This window comes from Rhinoderma darwinii, chromosome 1 (genome assembly GCF_050947455.1).
Source record: "Rhinoderma darwinii isolate aRhiDar2 chromosome 1, aRhiDar2.hap1, whole genome shotgun sequence".
In the NCBI taxonomy this organism is placed as follows: domain Eukaryota; kingdom Metazoa; phylum Chordata; class Amphibia; order Anura; family Rhinodermatidae; genus Rhinoderma; species Rhinoderma darwinii.
The window spans coordinates 389543328-389564422 of record NC_134687.1 but is presented as its reverse complement, the minus strand read 5'-3'; the positions used below and the strand labels follow the sequence as shown (position 1 = coordinate 389564422).

Sequence of the window (21095 nt, the reverse complement as noted above, 5' to 3'; positions counted from 1 at the left end):
TTATTTTCACTGCCTAATTCTAATAAATTCTATGAAACATCTGTGGGGTCAAAATGCTTACTACACCCCTAGATGAATTCCTCAAGAGGTGTAGTTTCCTAAATGGAGTCCCTTTTTGGGCGTTTTCATTGTTTTGTCCCCTCAGGGGCTTTGCAAATGTGACCTGGCCTCCGCAAACCATTCCTGCTAAATGTGATCTCAAAAAGCCAAATAGTGCTCTTTCCCTTCTAAGCCCTGCCGTGTGTCCAAACAGCCGTTTATTACCACATGTGGGGTATTGTTTTACTCGGGAGAAATTGCTTTACAAATTTTGTGTTGCTTTTTCTCCTTCAGTCCTTCTGGAAATGAGAGAAAATTAGCTAAACCTAGATTTTTTTTGAAAAAATGTAATTATTATTTTCAGGGCCTACTTCCAATATTTTCTGCAAAAAAACTGTGGTGTCAAATCGCTCACTATACCCCTAGATAATTTCCTCAATGGGTGTAGTCTCCAAAATGGGGTCACTTGTTGGGGGTTTCCACTGTTTTGTCCCCTCAGGGGCTTCGTAAATGTGACATGGCCTCCGCAAACCATTCCTGCTAAATGTGGACTCCAAAAGCCAAATGGCGCTCTTTCCCTTCTAAGCCCTGCCGTGTGTTCAAACAGCCGTTTATTACCACATGTGAGGTATTGTTTTACTCGGGAGAAATTGCTTTACAAATTTTATGGTGCTTTTTCTCCTTCAGTCTTTGTGGAAATGAGAATAAATTAGCTAAACCTACATTTTCTTTGAAGAAATGTTGATTTTAATTTTCACGGCCTACTTCCAATAATTTCTGTAAAAAACCTGTGCGGTCAAAATGCTCACTACACCCCTAGATAATTTCCTTGAGGTGTCTAGTTTCCCAGATGGGGTCACTTTTGGGGGATTTTCACTGTTTTGGCACCGCAAGAGCCCTTCAAACCTGACATGGTGCCTAAAATATATTCTAACAAAAATAAGGCCCAAAAATCCACTAGGTGCTCCTTTGCTTCTGAGGCCGGTGCTTCAGTCCAGTAGTACGTTACGGCCACATGTGGGATATTTCCTAAAACTGCAGAAACTGGGCAACAAATATTGAGTTGCATTTCTCTGGTAAAACCTTCTGTGTTATAAAAAAAATTGTATTAAAAATGTATTTCTGTAAAAAAATATGAAATTTGTAAATTTCACCTCTACTTTGCTTTAATTCCTGTGAAATGTGTAAAGGGTTAAGACATTTTCTAAATGCTGTTTTGAATACTTTGAGGGGTGAAGTTTTTAAAATGGGGTGACTTTTTGGGGGTTTCTAATATATAAGGCCCTCAAAACCACTTCACAACTGAACTGGCCCCTGTAAAAATAGCCTTTTGAAATTTTCTTGAAAATGTGAGAAATTGCTGCTAAAGTTCTAAGCCTTGTGAGGTCATAGAAAAATAAAAGAATGTTCAAAAAACGATGCCAATCTAAAGTAGACACATGGGGGATGTTAATTAGCAACAATTTTGTGTGGTATAACTGCCTGTCTTACAAGCAGATACATTTAAATTGAGAAAAATGCTAATTTTTGCAATTTTTCACTATATTTTCGTGTTTTTCACAATTAAATACTGAATGTATCGACCAAATTTTACCACTATCTTAAAGTCCAATGTGTCACGAGAAAACAATCTCAGAATCGCTTGGATAGGTGAAAGCATTTCGACGTTATTACCACATAAAGTGACACATGTCAGATTAGAAAAATGAGGCTCTGTCAGGAAGGTCAAAAGTGGCTAAAGAGGGAAGGGGTTAAAGAAAGCCTTTCTTGTGTTTTGATATCACTATTGCTTGTGTTTTACTTTAAATCCAATTTACCACTATAAAAGGCCCCATGCACACGACCGTAAAAACTCCCGTAATTACGGACCCATAGACTTTTATTGGCCACGGGTACCTCCCCGTATGCTTACGGGAAGGTGCCCATGCCGTTGAAAAAGATAGAACATGTCCATTTCAGGCCGTAATTACGGCACTGGCAGCCCATAGAAGTTTATGGGGCTCCCGTAATTACTGGTGACTACGTGTGTGCACCCGTAATTAAGGGAGCGTCGCTAGGCGACGTCAGTACATAGTCACTGTCCAGGGTGCTGAAAGAGTTAAACGATCGGCAGGAACTGTTTCAGCATCCTGGACAGTGACTACCGATCACAATATAGATAAAGCTGTAAAAAAAAAAAAGACGTTCATACTTACCCAGAACTCCCTGCTTCTTCCTCCAGTCCGGCCTCCTGGGATGACGTTACAGCCCATGTGACCGCTGCAGCCAATCACAGGCCAATCACTGGCTGCAGTGGTCACATGGACTGCTGCGTCATCCAGGGAGGCCGGACTGGATGTCAAGAGAGGGACGCGTCACCAAGACAACGGCCGGGTAAGTATGAATTTCTTTTACTTTTACTACGGAAAGGGCTGTCCCTTCTCTCTATCCTGCACTGATAGAGAGAAGGGCTGCCGGTTAGTGCAGTGTAATTTTGCAGCCAAAAACGTGCCCGTAAATACTGGTGCAATACGGGTAGAATACGTGTGACCAAGGACCCGTATTTACGGGTGGACAAAAATACGGTAGTGTGCATGAGGCCTAAGGCTGTTCTCCAAACCTGAATAATTTGCTTCCTGTCATTCATTCTTTTTATATGCAGCTCCTCATAAATTCTGTTTTATTATCGGTCATAAAGAAATAGGTTTGGACTTTGTAACTTACGACTTTGTAAATGCATGTCTTTAGGACATTGTTTAATTGCAGCATTGTTGCTAGGAACACTGATCAGGAATATACAGAGTATTTTTTTTAATGGGTTATAGTCCATGTCAACTTTGAACAACTTCCTGCAGTTTGCATACAGATATAATCTACAGTCTATTAACATTTATTTGCTTACTGCGCTAATCCAATGTCGCAGCCCATATTATAGTCCAGAGCTGCGTACATCCTTCAGACTTCAGAGCTGAATTTGTTATTATATTAAACTTTTTGCTTTTTATAACTTTGTAGGGTAAGGGCAGGTTCACACCTGCGTTGGTGTTTCCATTGTTTTGCTCCGTCAGAGGAGCAGAACAGCGAGAATACTGGAAGTGGCGATTCCATTGTACGATGGACAACACCGGCACCATCGACGGAAGCCATTGACTTTGTGTTCCATTGGATTTCCGTTAGGATGTCTGGGTTTTACCGTAAGCAACACAGTCTTGTCGTCCTTGTCTGCCGAGAGCTGAAGAGTGAGAGCATGCATGCACGCCCAGCTCCGACGCCGATGCTGACTATACTCCCGCCGACGGAACAGAAGAATTCACCTTCTTCTCCTCTTCTGTTCAGTGGTGGCGGCGGAGCTGCACACACACTCTCCTCGCCCCAGCTCTTGCTGTGACAATGTCTGTAACTGATTGGACCGTGTCAGTCATAGTAACACGCCCCCTTGCCAATTACATCCCCATTGACAGTTCAGGGGGTTATTGAAATATCGGGTGCCAAATATAAACGCACCGATATCTAAATAACGGAAAAGGATAGGAAAAAATGTGAAGTGCCCCAGGGTTTGTGCAGCACTCAGCTGCACATGTATGGGGAGGTGAAAGGTTGTCTTTAAATTACATTTATACTTTATGCATAGACCTAACCCAAATATGAAAGTTTAGTAAATTCTCAACTTTCCTTCAAACCTGGATCCAAGTATACATGTTTATTTCCCAGGGACAAGTCATAAGTGACTGCTCAAGCACATCTGCTGCCCCTTCTTTCCCAGAGAGCAGAGGATCAGAATTTAAACTGTCCAATCCTTACATTAGGAAGAGGCCACAGAAATTAATCGCACTGACAGAAAGACCAACCATTTCTAGTTTTGTTTTTTTTTGCATTTGTGCTATTGTTTTTATTGGTTTGGAAATATGAACTGCAAATCTTCCTTTATTATTGTACAGCTGAATAAGTGGGATAAAAACAGAATATATCCATATACTGTGTGTGTCCTTACCTGAAGAAGTCTGAGATTGCCCTCTCTGGATTAGCAGGTCTCTGTGGGGTTACATTTGCAGTCACAGCACTGAATGCAGGATGGGTCTTACAGCTAGTAATACGGTATCATGATACCCCCAGAACATCTGGACCTGGATCGCTCCTGATAAATACAGCTATATCTGACTCCTTTGTACCACCCTGCACCTTCTTTCAGTCCCTCTTCTGTGCTCGCAATGCTCCATATCCGTCTGTGACCCGGGATCACTTTATCATTCATTCTGGTCAATTTTGTTTCCGATCTAAGATATTAACAAAGGCAGCAAGAGGCAAATTTCGTTGTTGCGTCACGTTAAATCTTAGTCACAGGTGAGATTGAGAGGCAATATATCACACAAGGGCGAAGCCAGGCGCATCACCACACAATGCCCCACCACATTGAAAGCATCACACACATCCTGTTGCAGCAAGACTATTAGCAGGGCTCAAAGTATTTGTGTATTTTTAACTATTATTTAGTAACATTTATTTATTTATTTGATCAATAGTAAAAGCGAATGTAAAAAAAAAACTTTTTAATATATAGTATTACAGAAAAATGCCTCATTCTCCACTTCTCTGTGTTGTCGTGTCCCCCCCCCCCCCCCCCCCACACACCTCCTTTAAATGTTTACTCACTAGATTCCATACACTGGAATCTGTATACTGAGAGATCAGGTTATAGCTGCTGCCCATAAAATTCGATTGGGAGGGGAGGGAGGCGGAGGGAGCTGCTGGAGGTAGACAAAGGAGAGAGGCACAGATGCTGCTGTAGCTTCTAGTAAGTGTTCTATCTCACCCCAGTGCTGAAGTCACAACTCAACTTCTCATTACTGCTGTATAATGTCCTCCATGTTACTAATACTCTTGATAGACCTGAGATTTATCTGAGAATTATAGGATAGAGCCTGCAGAGGGGAAAACTGTTGATAAATGCAGGATACAGGTCATATAATGTCTAGAAATACTGTTAATTCTCATGTACACACATATGACGGCTTATTCTGAAAGGTTAGATACGTTTTAAGTTAAATGTTGTTCTTTGAATGTTGTGAAGGCGTGTCATGGAGATGTGATTTCACTTTACAATAAATTGCCAATCTTTTTCTTTTTTTAACAGGAGAATTTACTTAACAATATAACAAGTAAAGACGGTCTTACAGAGAATCTTCAAGGTAAATAATCTCATACTTTGTAGCTATTTCTGTGTTTGCATTTTGTCTTGAATTATTTGCACAGCTACACTTCAATGAACTCATGCTAAAATGGAAAAAAAAAAATCCTTCTCAAAGCGGATTTGTCACCTCACTATACTGCCGTCATGGTCCTGCGGTTTATTCTTTGTTTGCTCCTACTAGCGATGCGGCACACCATTTTATTTTTTTTGTGTCGATTTGGCTAATAGGAGAACAGACCTGTCCCTGTAATATGTTGCCCTTACGTAAGCCAGCATATTGAGCGGACAGGTCCGCTTTATGGAAAATACAAGGTTCAAGTGGGCTGTGCCTTAGCAACATTAGGCTGGATTTATACGGAAATGCTACAGATTTTTTTTACGTGGATAAGGGTGCTCTTACATGTGGCATACTTGCATAAAAATACTCTGAGGAAAATTTTACAATGGGAAAAATATTCCGCAATACGAGACAGACTTTTCAATAACTTGCTACGTTGCAGAATATTTTTCCCATAGGCTTACATTGTAAAGTTTTCCACAGTTTGTTTACGCTACAGAAATACAAGGCAAGTACGCCAGGCATTTGCCGAAACGCGCGTCTGGTGCGAGCGTCTCTCCTGTGTGCGACCATGTCTCTTGGTATGTAACTACTCTTCACATCTGTCAGTTATCTTATACTGGTATTTCTGACAGGATTTAGCCCTTTGCAGTACATCCGTATAATTTTTCTCTAATCTGGCATATTTATCAAACACTGTTTTTATTATTACATCTACTAATTGCCTCTCTTTAAGACCTTCTATACATATTGTGTCTGCAATCTGCTATTAATATGTGTAAACAAGCCATTTTTTGCTCTGGTCTAGCATAGGCTGACGCCTATCCATTGTGTGACTCATCTTTTTATTCCATCTTATTTTAACCTGTTTGTCTTTATGTAATACAATTTCTATATTTCTACCATTCGATCATCTTTTCACTTCATAGTTCCCTTGCTGGCTATCAACAGCATACTCACCGATGCAGCGCCATCCTCTTCAGGTGTGGTCGCTTGTCTTCACGGGTTCTGCGACGGCATCATCGCACCGCCTCGGCAGATCCCGTGCAGATGAGACCACACCTGAAGAAGACGGGAGACGGCGCTGCATCAGTGAGTATGTAGGGCAGCCGAAAGTTACATTTAGTGTATTGTTGCACTCACTACAAGGGTAGTGTGGCGCTAGTACAGGGGGCATTGTACATAGTGGTTAACTGTAGTGAATTTTCCAGGACTGTCCAGAGTTTACAGAGACAATACCTGAAAATTCCTACAGGGAGGGTGTGGCCTAATCTACATCGGGGCTGTGTGGCATCATCTACAGCAGGGGTCTCAAACTCGGCCGGGTAAATGGGCCGCACATAGAAAAAAATGTGAAGTTCATGTGCCGCATTACTTTCAAATTTGATCCATACAAAATTATTGTTAATCAATTAGTTATTTGAACTATTATAATACTACATTATAATAATACTACACTACTATAACAATACTACATTATTACTACTACATTACAACACTACATAGTACTACACGGAAATTTGCGAGATTTCTCCACGTGCTTATTTCAACAATCCAGTTTTCCAGGCAGGTCAGTTGGCAGCATTTGTCAGACACACAAATGTCAAGATTAGGTAGCCCCTTTTTAGATAATGCCGCCGTGCCCTCTGCAGATAATTCTGCCGCCGTGCCCTCTGCAGATAATTCTGCCGCCGTGCCCTCTGCAGATAATTCTGCCGCCGTGCCCTCTGCAGATAATTCTGCCGCCGTGCCCTCTGCAGATAATTCTGCCCCCGTGCCCTCTGCAGATAATTCTGCCGCCGTGCCCTCTGCAGATAATTCTGCCGCCGTGCCCTCTGCAGATAATTCTGCCGCCGTGCCCTCTGCAGATAATTCTGCCGCCGTGCCCTCTGCAGATAATTCTGCCGCCGTGCCCTCTGCAGATAATTCTGCCGCCGTGCCCTCTGCAGATAATTCTGCCGCCGTGCCCTCTGCAGATAATTCTGCCGCCGTGCCCTCTGCAGATAATTCTGCCACCGTGCCCTCTGCAGATGCTATACACAGTGACCGGAATGAGAAGTCAGGGGCAACCCCAGAGCCGGTGTCCTAGAGCAGAGCACTAGTCTAGGCTCTGCTCCGGAACTCTGGGGAAGCAACTGACCTCAATGTCCACTAAAAACTGATCAACTGACGGTTTTTCATGGCCGTTAAAAAAAAAAAAAAATGGCCGTGTGAATACACCCATAGGACATCATTGTTCTGAAAACGGCCGTTAAAAGGACGGCCGTCACATGGCAGTTTTTCACTGTCGTGTGAATAAGGCCATGCAGGTCTTGTTCAAACATGGCAGTTAGGATTATTATAATTTTTTTCTAACTAGTAAGTGACAGCCTTTAGGGGGAAGTATGGAGCGGGCTCACGGGCTTAACGCGCTCCATACGCAGCAGGTGATGGCTGTGTTATACAGCTGACACCTCACTGGAACGGGCGGAATCAAAGATCGCTTCAATCGCGACCGCAGCATTTAAATTGTTAGAATCAGGGGGGTGCCCCCCTCCAACTAGTCATCTGCCCCCCAGGATGCGGTCGGTGAGTGACAATGGTTGTTATGGCAGCCTGGGGGCCTAAAGAAGGCCCCCAGGTCTGCCATCTTTGTAGCCCTGCCTCTGGGCTTCAAAGGAGACTGTCCGTATCACGATATACTGCAATACATTAGTATTGCAGTATATCATGCAAGTGATCCAACGATTGCTGGTTCAAGTCCCCCAGGGAGGCTAATAAAAATATTAAAAGTTTAAAGAACCCCCCCCTTTTCCCTTTTTTTTTTTTTTAATTTTTTTTCCCTAAGGCAATGTTAAAAAAAAAAAATAACAACTGGTATTGCCACGTCCATAAAAGTATGAACTATCACAATATAGCGTAGTTTAACCTGCTCGGTGAACGCGGAAAAAAATTATTTTATATATAGATATATATCTATATATAGATAGATTATATATATATATATATATATATATTCTATCAAGAGCATGGAAGCAGCACTCACGAAAAAAAAGTGACGTTTATTCACCCAACCAGTGCAATGTTTCGCTTCCTCAATGGAAGCATTTTCAAGCAGCTTGAAAATGCCCCCCAGGCAAAAAACAATCCCTCATGTCGACGAAGAAATAAAAAAAGTTATGGCTTTTGGAAGGTGGGGGGGGGGACTCAAATTGGCCTGGTCTTTAAGGGGTTAAAGGGTTTATCCAGGATTAGAAAAACATGGCTGCTTTCTTCCAAGGATTGTGTACCATACATGTCCGCGGGTTGTGTCTTGTATGCAGCTCCTTTCTATTGAAGTGAATGGAGCTGAGTTGTAATACCACACAAAACCCATGCACAATCCAGTTTTCCAGGCAGGTCAGTTGGCAGCATTTGTCAGACACTGCTTTTGGAGGCAGGCAGCCATGTTTTTCTAATTCTGTACAAGCCCTTTAAGGGCTAAGGCCCCATGCACATGGACGTGCTTTTGCTGCCACAATTCCCCCGAAAATCCACAGGAGATTTGCGGCCCCATTCATTCCCATGGAGCCATGCACACGACCGTGGTTTCCATGGTCTGTCCATGGCCCCAGAGCCCGGGCCGCAGAAAACGGGCATGTCTTATTACGGCCGTGTTCTGCGGTCCAGGCTCATAGCAAATAATGGCTGCGGCCATGTGCACGGTCCGCGATTTGCTGGAGTCTCGCCGGTGACACTCTGCCCCCGGCCGACCCGAAAATCACGGCCGTGCACATGGCTACGGTCGTGTGCGTGAGGCCTTAGGGAAAATGGACGAGCAAGTGCAGTAAGAATCCTTGTAATCTAGCATCTGCTAGTCTGGGTCCTGTTAATAGTTGGGTTACTGGAATATGGCTGTGTATGTCAGTTTGTTAACTTTTCTTCCTTATGCAGCTGAAGTAGCTAATGTTCAGAAACAGTTGGAAGACGCCAAGCTGGAACTTAAGGAACTGCAGGAAAGGCAGGCCAAGAAGTCTTCTTTTGAGTTGTAAGTATAAAGAAACAGAGGTTATGACTTGTGGGCAGCAAAGTAGTGCCCCTCATGTCCCTTTAAGCCACTTGGTCAAACGTGTACTATGTTTTCAAGTTGTGTTAACCCTTCATAAAAAAATTTCCAACAGAGTTTCGTTAAACGCTTCTGGTTGCTATTCATTTCTTGGACCTTTTTATGATATGACAATCACATACTCACACATTAAGTTTACTGAAGTGTCTTGAGAGTGAATAGACATCCCTTCCAGCCAGGACGCGATGTCTATTCACAATCCCGACACTTCGGTAAGGTTTGTGTGTCACTCACACAGCACATCGAGATCACGCTGTGCTGTCATTTACATGCCAAATCACGCTGTGTGTGCAGTGATAGGCTGGGCTGGAACAATGGAAAGTGTATGACACTGATTGGTCAGCATCATACACTTATCTTCACAACGCCCAGTTGGTAAAAAACGCCCAGTTGTCTATTAAGAAACTAATTAGCATAAATCTAAAATTGCTCATAACTTGCTAAAAAATGATCGTTTTTCAAAATGAAAGCCACTGTTATCTACATTACAGCGCTGATCAGATTATTTAGGAGATAGGGCGTTTATAATCTGGTTACAGGGCCTCTTTAAGAAAACTCAGAAATTGCTGCTAAAGTTGCACCATCTTCACACATTTTCAATAAAATTTCCAAAACCTATTTTTATACGTACCAGTTCCGTTCTGAAGTGGCTTTGAGGGCCATATATATATATTCGAAACCCCCATAAGTCACCCAATTTTAAAAACTGTACCCCTCAAAGTTTTCAAAACAGTATTTAGAAAGTTTCTTAACCCTTTAGGTTTTTCACAGGAATTAAAGCAAAGTAGAAGGGAAATTATTTTTTTTTTGTCAGAAAATCAATTTTAATCCATTTTTTTTTTCTGTAACAGAGAAGGTTTTGCCAGAGAAACACAACTCCATATTTATTGCCCAGATTCTGTAGTTTTTGGAGATATCCATGTGGCCCTAGTGTGGTAATAGACTGAAGCACCGGCCTCCGAAGTATAGGAGCACCTAGAGGATTTTGGAGCCTCCTTTTTGTTTGAATATATTTTAGGCACCATGTCCGGTTTGAAGAGGTCTTGTGGTGCCAAAACAGTAGAAACACCCCCATAAAGACACCATTTGGCAAACTAGACCCCTCAAGGAATTTATCAACGTAAGCATTTAGACCCCACAGGTTTTTTGCTGAATTTACTCCGTAAAAATGAAAATCCAATTTTTTTTTCCAATAAAACTTAGAAATTATAACTTTTTACAAGAAATAAAGAAGAAAAAGCACCCCAAGATTTGTAAAGCAATTTCTGCTGATTACAGCAATATCCCATATGTGGTAATAAACAGCTGTTTGGACACACGGCAGGGCTCAGAAGGGAAGGAGTGCTATTTGGCTTTTGGAGCTCAAGTGTGCTGGATTGGTTTTCGGGTGTCATGTCGCATTTGCAAAGCCCCTGAGGGACCAAAACAGTGGACACCCCCCAGAAGTGACCCCATTTGGCAAACTACAGCCCTAAAAATAATTTATCTAGGGGTATAGTGAGCATTTTGATTCCATAGTTTATTTGCGGAATTTAGTGTAATTAGGCCGTGAAAACTTCTATCGTTTTTGTTTTATTCTTCTTTTTTTTTTTTTTTTTTTTACGGCATTCACTGTGCAATATAAATGACATTTAATTTATTCTTTTTGGGTACATTTGACTTTTTGATCCTTATTTATTAAATTTTTTTGGGAGCTGAAGTGACTAAACATAGTGATTCTGGTATTTGTTTTTTTTATTATTTTTTTTGGGCCGTCACCGTGCAGGAAAAATTACATTATATTTTTATAGTTCAGGCCGCTCCGGACGTGGCAATACCAATTATGCATAGTTTATTATCAGAAAAAAATAAAGTACTTTATAAGGGAAAAAGAGATTTCTATTTTTTAAATTTTAATTATTTTGAAATTTTACGTTTTGTAAATTTTCTTTTTTTTTTTTAACTTTTTAGTACCACTAGGGATTTGAAGATCCAATTGTTGGATCGTTGTTTATAATACCTGTGAGCGCAATTTAGCAACCCACTACGCCTTGAGTTCCATCCACTCCAAATTCGCTTTTAAGAATAAATTTTTGAATATGAGCAGCTCGGAGAAGCAAATACACACAGACACACGTTACTCTATGGAAATACTTCTAGTTTACTCTTATCAGCAGCGAACATTTATAGACGGACCATAACAAATGAGTCATAAAGTTTAGGCATAGTCCCACAACTGAATTGGTTCTTAGAGGGGCCGTTCCCTCCTGCTATCATGAATCGTAGCACGTGATTCCCCCATGTTAGTCTATTAGTGCTGCGTTGGTGGTTACGCCCTGTAGTGTATTGCACACGGCACTACTGCCTTAAAGTCCCAGCTCTGCAGAGTATCTGCAGAGCATCCACCTTCTAATAATACTAACTTGTACAAACATATCAGGATATGAGTATATAAGGCATACAGTAGGTATAAAACACTTTGGAAAATACATTTCCTTTCACATACCCTGCAACCCATAAGTATTTTAGGGTATTATACCTGTCAGTTTCACACTGCCTCTGGCAGGACCTAATCGCCTTCAATAGATGGCAGACCCGGAGGCCTTTGTTAGGCTTCCGGTTGCCATAGCAACCATCGGCAATTTCCCCGCGTGGTGCCAATGTTATAACAACTTAAATGCGGCGGTCGCTATTGACCGCCGCATTTAAGGTGTTAATCGGCGGGGATCACGTCTGTCATCCGACCTGATTGTTTTCCCCCAGTATTAAGGCTGCTAGATTAACGGGCTGCAGGCACAAGGACCAGTTCTCCAGCCCGTTAATCTAAATGAGGTGGTCAGGAAGGGGTTAATTAAGTGTTATTTTTTTTAAACTAGTGGTTGTTAAACCAGCCAAGATACTTTGATTCAACACTAGGTGGTTTTCTAAAATTGTACTTAGTGATATAGGACTAGTACAGTAATACTGCTATTCTTGGCAGTAATGACTATTATACTGTCAGAACTGCTGTTCTGCCAACCATTGGACGTTTAACACTGTGTCTAAATAACAGAAAGTATTACTGACCAGAACTCCAAAGGAAAATTTGGACTATTTTACTTCAGTCTTAAATTTAATCTTAATCATTAACCGCTATGAATTTTTAAGACCAGAAGAAAACTATTGAACAAGTAGGAAATCTGAATAATTAACCCCTTAGTGACCATCAATACACCTTTTCACGTGAGTCACTAAGGGGCCTTAGACAAGGTGAACGTGAAAAGGCGTCGGCCTAGCCTAAGTCCTGCACGGGTCTCCTGTGCAGGCTGGAGCCAGGGCTCAGCTGTCTGATGACAGCTGAGCTCCTGCTCCAACGCCCGTGATCGAAGTTTACTTCGATCGCGGCCGTTTAACCCGTTAAATGCCGCCGTCAATAGTGACCGCGGCATTTAACTTGTTTACAGAGGGAGATGCGCTCCCTCTGTCACCCATCGGCGGCCTGCAAATGCAATCGCCGGTCTCCGATGGGGTGTCATGGCAGCCGGGGGCTTGATAAAAGCCCCCAGGTCTGCCCTGGACATATTCCTGTTAGGACGTGCCTCCGGCGCGTCCTAACAGATTGCCTGTCAGATTTACACTGACAGGCAATAATGCTCTGGTATACGAAGTATACCAGAGCATTATAGCAGCGATCTGAAGATCGCACAGTAAAGTCCCCTAGTGGGACTAATAAAATATATAATAAATGTGAAATAAAGATTAATAATAAAAATTACAGTAAAAAAATAAAACCATTTTTTTCCATAAAAAGTGGTTTATTTTATTTTTACACTTTTACTAAATAAAAAGTACACACATACATGGTATCGCCGCGACCGTAGTGACTCCATTAATAAAGTTAATATGTAATTTAAACCGCAAGGTGAACACCGTAAAAAAAACCACAAAAAACAATGGCGAAATTGCAATTTTTTTCCATTATCCCCCAAAAAAGTCAAAATAAAAATGAATCAATAAGTCCCATGCACCCCAAAGCAGTACCAATCAAAACTACGTCTCGTCCCTCAGAAAACAAGCCCAAAAAATCACTACATTGATGGAAAAATAAAAAAGTTACGGCTCTTGGAAAGCGACGAGGCAAAAACAAATAATTTTAGTTCAAAAGTGTTTTTATTGTGCAAAAGTCGTAAAACATAAAAAACCTCTACATATGTGGTATCGCCGTAATCGTACCGACCCATAGAATAAAGGTAACATGTTATTTACGTCGCTCAGTGATCGGCGTCAATTTAAAAAACGCATAGAACAATGGCGGAATTTGTTTTTTGTTTTTTTTTTATAATCCCCGATAAAAAGTTAATAAAAGTTAATAAAAAAATTATATGTACCCAAAAATGGTGCTATTAAAAAGTACAACTAATCCCGCAAAAAACAAGTCCTCATACAGCTATGTAGACGAAAAAATAAAAAAGATATAGCTCTCTGAATGTGACTATAGAAAAACGAATAAAATAGCTTGGTCATTCGGGCCTAAAATGGGCTGGTCACTAAGGGGTTAAGCATTTGATTTAATAACGTTCTTATTTTGGCTTGGCAATGGGTTAATGCTAAGGCTTTGTTCACACTGCACTTGGGTCCTATACACATCGTGACTAGATCCCAACGTATAAGCAGTATTTGCATACATGCCTATAGAAGTTTATTATCCAAACTTCTACCAAAATGAATGTCCACCCGATGTACGTTTTGACCGGCAGACTTCCGCCTGCGTGTTTCTACCACGTATTGTAAGTTCAGCAGCACACTTAAAACATATATGCCAATCCGGGTCGGCTCTAGGTTTATGTGGGCCCCTTTGCGGGGGAACTCACGGTGGCAGTAGAATGGCAGTTTGTGCCCCCGTATAGAAGTTAGGCCCCCTCTATGCCCACATAAAGAAGTTAGGCTGCCAGTTTGTGCCCTCGTATATACAGTGCCCTCTGTAGATAGTGCCAACCCCACGCCCCTCTGTAGATCGCGCCATTGGGGCTCCCTCTAGGTGTGGAATCCTCTTCTGGAGGAACCCCTGACATCACTGTCCATATATGAATAGTGACGCCCGTGGCTTCTCGAGGAGCGAAATCTCCAGCCAGATTGTCAAACGCACTGGGGGATTCTGCTCCTAGACAAGGGCTCCCTCTAGGAGCGGAATCCCTGGCAAGAGCTTTGGCAACGCTCTGGCCGGGGATTCCGCCCCTGGAGGAGCGATGATGATCAAACTTGACTATCTAGAGGAAGTAAAAGTCGTAACAAGGTAAAGCACCTGGCGACTGAGTTCCACCCCAGGGTAGTGGGCTCCAGCACTTGCCCGGGTTCGCCAGTTGCGGACACCGGCCCTGATGCCAATTATATACCCCAAATGGAATGAAAACAGATGATTATATAAAAAAATAATCCATAAAAAGACCATTTCGGATTGGAGTTTCATCACTATTTAAGAGCAAATTTCATTATGAGTGTAGCATCTTGTCTAGCTCAAGTCTCTCTTACACCTATTTAAGGCTCTGTTCACATTTGCATCAAGGTGTCTGTTTATAGCATGGCAGAACCCGACAGACCCCATTAGAAGTCAATAGGCTCCTTTGGGCACCGGTGGTATCTGTTGTACGACAGATCCAGTACTGCGTTGTGTCTTGCGTTCTAAACGGATATCGCAATGCAAGTGTGAACAGAGCCAAATATTGTTATTTTCTAGTCTGTTTATTTACTTTTACTGTACGGTATCACTGCACTTTACCGCATCGCTTTTATCTCGATGTTACTATTGCTATTTCCAGGACACAGTGCAGCAATAAGATAGCAGAGGTAAATGAGCAATGTGAAGAGAAGATCCGCAGATTGAGAGCAAAAGATGCAAAAACTGCCAATAAAGATGAAGAAAATGATAGAATTAGAACCACGTCTGACGAGCTAAAGGTAGGATGGAATTTTATTTGCGTGATTTCTATACAGATCTATTATCCATGTGTACATTAAAAATGATAACTTCAGGGGTTTTACTGAAGACCTGTAACGATTGTATATATAATGTAGTTGTAAGTGCAGCTCTTGCTTATAATGTAATGTTTGTGTTTCGATCCAGCCTGTGACATCAAACCAAGATATTAACCAGAAGGACATTGATATCAGAGAACTGAAATACAAGAGTGTTGTATCAACTGCTGGGGAGAAGCCATCCGAGAACTCCAAGAAGGAGGGTGATGTTCCTCTGGCAGAAAACAAAGGTATCCTCTTATTGAAACACTGGCCATAGTCTTATCCTGTGAACAGAGGTGCCTCGGCAGTGTCAAATGAATGAAATCATTTTTAGGCAATACGGTGATCTTTGCCCGCCCTTACTGTTTACAAGGGGCTTATGCCCAGCTTGTAGGTGGGACTTCAGTTCCAGTATGAACCCACTTAAACTACATATCCTGGCATTCCATGCATTTTATACCCTCCACTAGCTACCCGCTGTCTCCAGAATATAAAGTTCTGCATGCACAGAAAAAAGTAGAATCTCGTCTTTATCTGCACACGTGCCTGGGACTGCACAGATAGTGGAGACCAAACAAACAGCCCGCAGGCATCAGGCATACGTGATAGGTGACAGTGCTGTCTTGGGGGACAACTGCCTGCCTGAAGGTTACATGACCAAAGTACGAAATGTCAGAATCCCAGAGTAAACAGTGTTGCGCTGGTCACGTCACACTCTGTTTACCTAGTTTCTCTTGTGGTTTTATGACTGACAACACATTAGTAAATTAATCCACAAATCTGTATACTTCCTATCTGGATTATCTGGATCCAAACATTACTACACCTGTTTCATATGGGAACGTTTCAATATGCTGGTCCATTCGAGGTAGATGTAGTAAGTGGAAGCCGTATCTGCAAAGTACTCTGAGGCCAGTGGTTCTCCCTCGCACTACTCCGGCTCACGTGGGACAGATGCCAGCAGTGGCATGAATAAAATCTATTCAGGCCAATATAAAGTTAGAAAGTATTCTACTGCAAGACACAGTAAATCTTTTGGTCATTTATAAGATTATTAGAAGATAATTGAAAGGAGTTTTCTGAGCTATCCACATTGCCAGTGACGTATTTTCTTCTTTGTGGAACTCTAGCCTTTTGACCTCATTGGTTGTAGCAAGGAAGTGTAAAAATGCATCTTTGTTTAACATTTCACTGCAAAATCGATGTACAATTTGATAAGAATCTGTAAATACCTTGTGCAGAAGCCTCTTCCAGGGTCACATTCACAATTCTACTGGTTATTATTGGAAGCCGTCGAACAACACAGACACATCCCTGACTGCTAACCTGGGCTCCTATAATGCAGTGAGACCGTTCGCTTTTCCTCCATCAGATTACTGTATAGTGTTTGGTGTAAAAGACTACACTCCAGAGAAGCTCTGTGCAGACAAGGAGAATCAAATGCATGCTGCGAGATTTCAGCTCTGAATCCAGCAGAATTTTGAATACAGTTCAGAATTTATAATTCATAATCTAGATACACTTTACAATATATTTACAGCATTCCTCAACTTTTTATGTAGATTCATTCTATATGTAAACTGTAAATTGCTGTTAATGGTGGAAAAATAAACAAACATAGGATTACTTCCTAACGGCAATGGGACATAATATCTCCTGGTGATCGTGCCAGGAGATATTATTTATACCGCACGATAAACTAAAAAAAATTATTTTTACAGTGTCCCTCTAATGACAGATGAATATTAAATTACAGGCCCGATTTCTTAACATGGTTATTATGATCAAGAACGGTTTGCATTTCTATCTTCTATAGAGATGATATAACGTGCTTCATTTCCAGATCAAACCAAGAAAGTTGATGTTTTTGTGGAAGAAAAGAAACCTAGTCCTTCGCCTACACAGCCCAAAGAGGAGAAGGATGAGGAAGAGGAGGAGGAGGCCATCAATGAGGTTAAACCTAACCTTGCAAATGCAGATGTAGAGGATGATGAGCCCAAAGTAGAAGATGTTGAAGATCCTAATAAGCAACCTGAAAACGAGGAGGTTGAGCGAGAAAACCTTATAAACATGGATGGTCAGGCAGAAGAAGAGCGAGGTTAGAACGGTAGTACATCTATCCTATGCATGAATTGACCAACTGGACCGGATTGTCCAATTGTATTTGTCAATGTACAAAGTTACTCCATTTTGGTTGTATCTACACATGAACTGTAAAATGGGGTTTGCAGGTGGACCCTTTAATTTCTTGCTCCTGCACTAATCTGGCACAGTCACACGTGGCGTATTTCTGCAGCGTAAAAATACACTTTGGAAAACTTTACAATGTAATCCGAAAGGAAACCGATTCTGCATCTCATGCAATTGAGAAATTTGTCTAAGTTGCAGGATATTTTTCTGATAGGATTACGTTATAAAGTTTTCCTCAGTGTATATTTACGCTTTGGAAATAGGGGGCAAATACGTCATATGTGACTGAAATGTAAGCTGGCTGGTAAGCTCTAAGGGTGCAAACGCCAACGGCCTCACACGTTGGCCCACAATTGTCAATGTATTTGCGCTTTTTTTTTTCTTGGTGCATTTTACTTCAAAATTGTGTCTTTATCTTTTGAGTGACCTATTTATTAACGATTAGTGCCAGAATTTGCGCCATGCTTGTCAGTTTGAAAAATCAGCGTATAAAGTGTGCGTGGTTTACTGCTTGACTATGAAAAGATTGTATTTCCCAATTGTGTCTTAATCTAAAGTCGCAATAAAAAGTTGTAAATGAGGAAAAATCTTGCATCCTATTCCACACAGACTCTGGGGTAGACGAAAGGGTTAATGGAAGTGACGTATGTCGTGGCAGATTTATCCGGAAGGAGTCTCCACATACGTCAATAAAGTAGCCAAGCTTTAACTTTAGAAATTGGCTAAAATGATGCTACTTTTGATAAATGTTGGGCCATTGTTTTGGGATACGGGAAGAAGCCAATGTTTACGTTGCTCTTGGTCCTAAACTGGCATTGTATTCGAAAACCAATTTTGTCTCATTCCCAACAGAAATAATGTAAGTGCAGTATAGAAAATGTAAATGGACTTTTTTTTTTCCTTTTTAAGTTCCAAAACAAAGCGAGGTAGAAGAAAAACCAAATGATTACAATGGAGATGAAGCAAATGAAGCGGAGTCTGAGACGGATAAACAAGTGGAGCTGCGAGCTAATGATCAGAGTCTGAGAGGTAGGCCCGTATTCTGCAGCCTCCTCATAAATGTCTACACTCACGGGGTCTTTCTCCTGTGTTTTCAATCAAACTGAAATGATTGCTTATTCGTGTATCATTTGCCGAGTAAATCCAATCGCATGGAGCAGAGCTGAGGAACTTGCCAGCCATATGCACTGAGCTGCCGGCTTCACTGCTTCTTGCCAGCGTCATTTACAGCAGAATTGGAACGTGTTGGAACACCTGAAAGCGCACGTGTTTTATTAACATTTGTCTTTTTTAAAGAGGAGTTTAATCATGAAACAAAAAACAGTAGCCTATAAACATCGCAAAATAGAAAATGTTTAACTTTTTCCTCACAAAAGAAAAAAAAGTTGTAATAGAAGCTCTCTGTAAGGCCCCATGCACACGTCAGCAAAAAACCTCCGTTTTTGCGGACCGCAACTGCGGTCCGCAAAAACGGAGCCATTCACTTTCATTGAACGCTGACACCTTTCCGTAGCACTACGGAAGGGTGTCAGTGCCGTGGAAATGTTCTGGGAATTATGGAACATGTCCGTTCTTTTGCATTTTGTGGGCCGTGCTCCCATACTTTGTATGGGAGCACGGCCCGAAAATGCGGCTGTCAGTCAGCGGCCGCCCTTGCCCGCAATCTCGGGCCGTGATTGCGGGCACGGTCATGTGCATGGGGCCTTAGAGAGCGGTTCCATGAGGTGCCATATTTTCTCTGAAGCAATTCTCCTAGGAAAGAATATCTCTGGAATGCAATGGGACATGCAATATTTTTTTGGGATACCTTCTGTATGAAACCTCCATGTGCCCCTGTGTAAACTTAGTAGTACACTATGGGTCCATAGCAGGCTATGGCAGCTGTATTACAGATCTGTACAGTGGCTTTAGGCTGGGCCCTGGAGTCAGGAGTGCCCATGCCCCCCGCACCACGTGTACCTACGTTTACTGTAGTAACTGGGGCATGTGTAATAAACTACACGGGCCCCTATTACAGTAACCATATACTTATCCACCCCAAGAAGAACTTTTCGGGGCCCATGAGCCTTTAGCTACGCCCCTGGATCTGTACAACACTGATCCATAAGAAGTGCATGAGGGCGAAGCATCAGTCCTGAGGAAGTTGTCGTTTTCAGCTTCTAACCAAAACTGCGTGCACATGTTTACAAACCCTACATTTTAGATGCATTTCTCATCTTTATTTAAAACTCCTGTCTGAACCCAGTCTTTCAAATCCTCCTCTTCCTACGTGATATTCGGGGCTAGAACTTGCACGTTTGCTTTTATGAACAGATTGGCCCAGCATGATTATTAGTACTTCTCTCTAATAATTCAGGATGTTTCACTGACTTTTTTTCCCTCTTTCATAGGAGTGAAAAGTGGAAATGAATTGAATGAACTTGCAATTGACCAACCGGCAGAGGAGGTCGATGATCCACTACTAAAATAATGTACTGACCCCGCCTTTTAAACTATTTACCAGACTTGGATTGGTTCTCACCATAAGATGCCTTAAGATGGACCAGAACGCAGATCTATTAGAGAACTGAAGATTGGTTTAACACACCGATGCAAAATTGAAGACCCTTTTTTACATCTTCTTCTTTTTTTTTTTTCTTTCTAAATCTTGTCTGTTTTTTTTTGTTTTTTTTTAACCTTGTTGTTCTACATTTTAAAGCCTTACTAGAGACTGAATAATAAATCACAGCAAGAGTGTAATGCCTTATGAGACCTTAGCACGTTCAGATGGATACGTAGAGGCGATAGCTGAACATTGGACTGAGAAGTGTCTGCTCTGTATGACTGTGGGTAATATGCTGATGAACATTTGATCATTTCTTCTTCTTCCATGTTTTTTGAAGACCGGGCAAGCGTGCACATAAAATAGTCATACTCCAGTTCCCATTGCTTCCATGTTTTTATGAAGTGATCATGTCCTGTAAACATTGCAGCTTCATTTTTGGCTAAACCATTGGTCAGAAGTCTGGAAACTATTTATTAAATTGGTGATTTTACAAAGAATTGGTCACTCGTTAGAGCTAGAGCTGCAGATTTATGACCTTTTGCCACTCATGGCTATGTTCACACAGAGTTTTTTGCAGGCGGAATTTCTGCCTCAAAATTACGTTTGGAAGTTTGAGGCAGATTTTCCTCTACCTGCACGCCATTGAGCGCCGCAGGCATCAAATGCCGTGAAATACGATTTCTCTGCTTCCCATTGAAGTCGATGGGAGGTCAGAGGCGTAAACGCCCGAAGATAGGGCATGTCGCTTTTTCCCGCAAGGCGGTTTTACCGCTCGCGGGAAAAAGACGCCTCCCATTGAAATAAATGGGAGGCATTTTCGGGCCTTTTTTGGCGTGGTTTCCGGGTCAAAAAACTCTGTGTGAACATAGCCTAAGATTTATTATAAAGCAAAATTTAATATGTGGCAAAATTTACTTCTATGTTTTGCTTTGCACCATCCGTCTGCTTTTCAGGGCTCATGCACACAGCAGAGCCATGTGTATATGGGACTCTGTACGGCACCTTATTATAGGAGTATTCTCCCTTAGAAGAAATGCTT

The 21095-nt window shown here is 41.7% G+C and overlaps 1 protein-coding gene across 2 annotated transcripts in view; it reads left to right on the top strand.

The window, feature by feature from the left end:
• GOLM1 (golgi membrane protein 1) overlaps window positions 1-20844 on the top strand; it is a 77937-nt gene extending 57093 nt beyond the window's left edge. For both annotated transcript variants that reach the window (XM_075852324.1, XM_075852314.1), the window contains exons 4-10: window positions 5150-5204; window positions 9177-9270; window positions 15123-15261; window positions 15428-15569; window positions 17165-17419; window positions 18421-18540; window positions 19902-20844. In XM_075852324.1, coding sequence (XP_075708439.1) covers window positions 5150-5204; window positions 9177-9270; window positions 15123-15261; window positions 15428-15569; window positions 17165-17419; window positions 18421-18540; window positions 19902-19981 — 885 coding nt within the window. In that variant the 3' untranslated portion in view covers window positions 19982-20844. The remainder of the gene's footprint in view (window positions 1-5149; window positions 5205-9176; window positions 9271-15122; window positions 15262-15427; window positions 15570-17164; window positions 17420-18420; window positions 18541-19901) is intronic.
• Window positions 20845-21095: the final 251 nt, after the last annotated feature.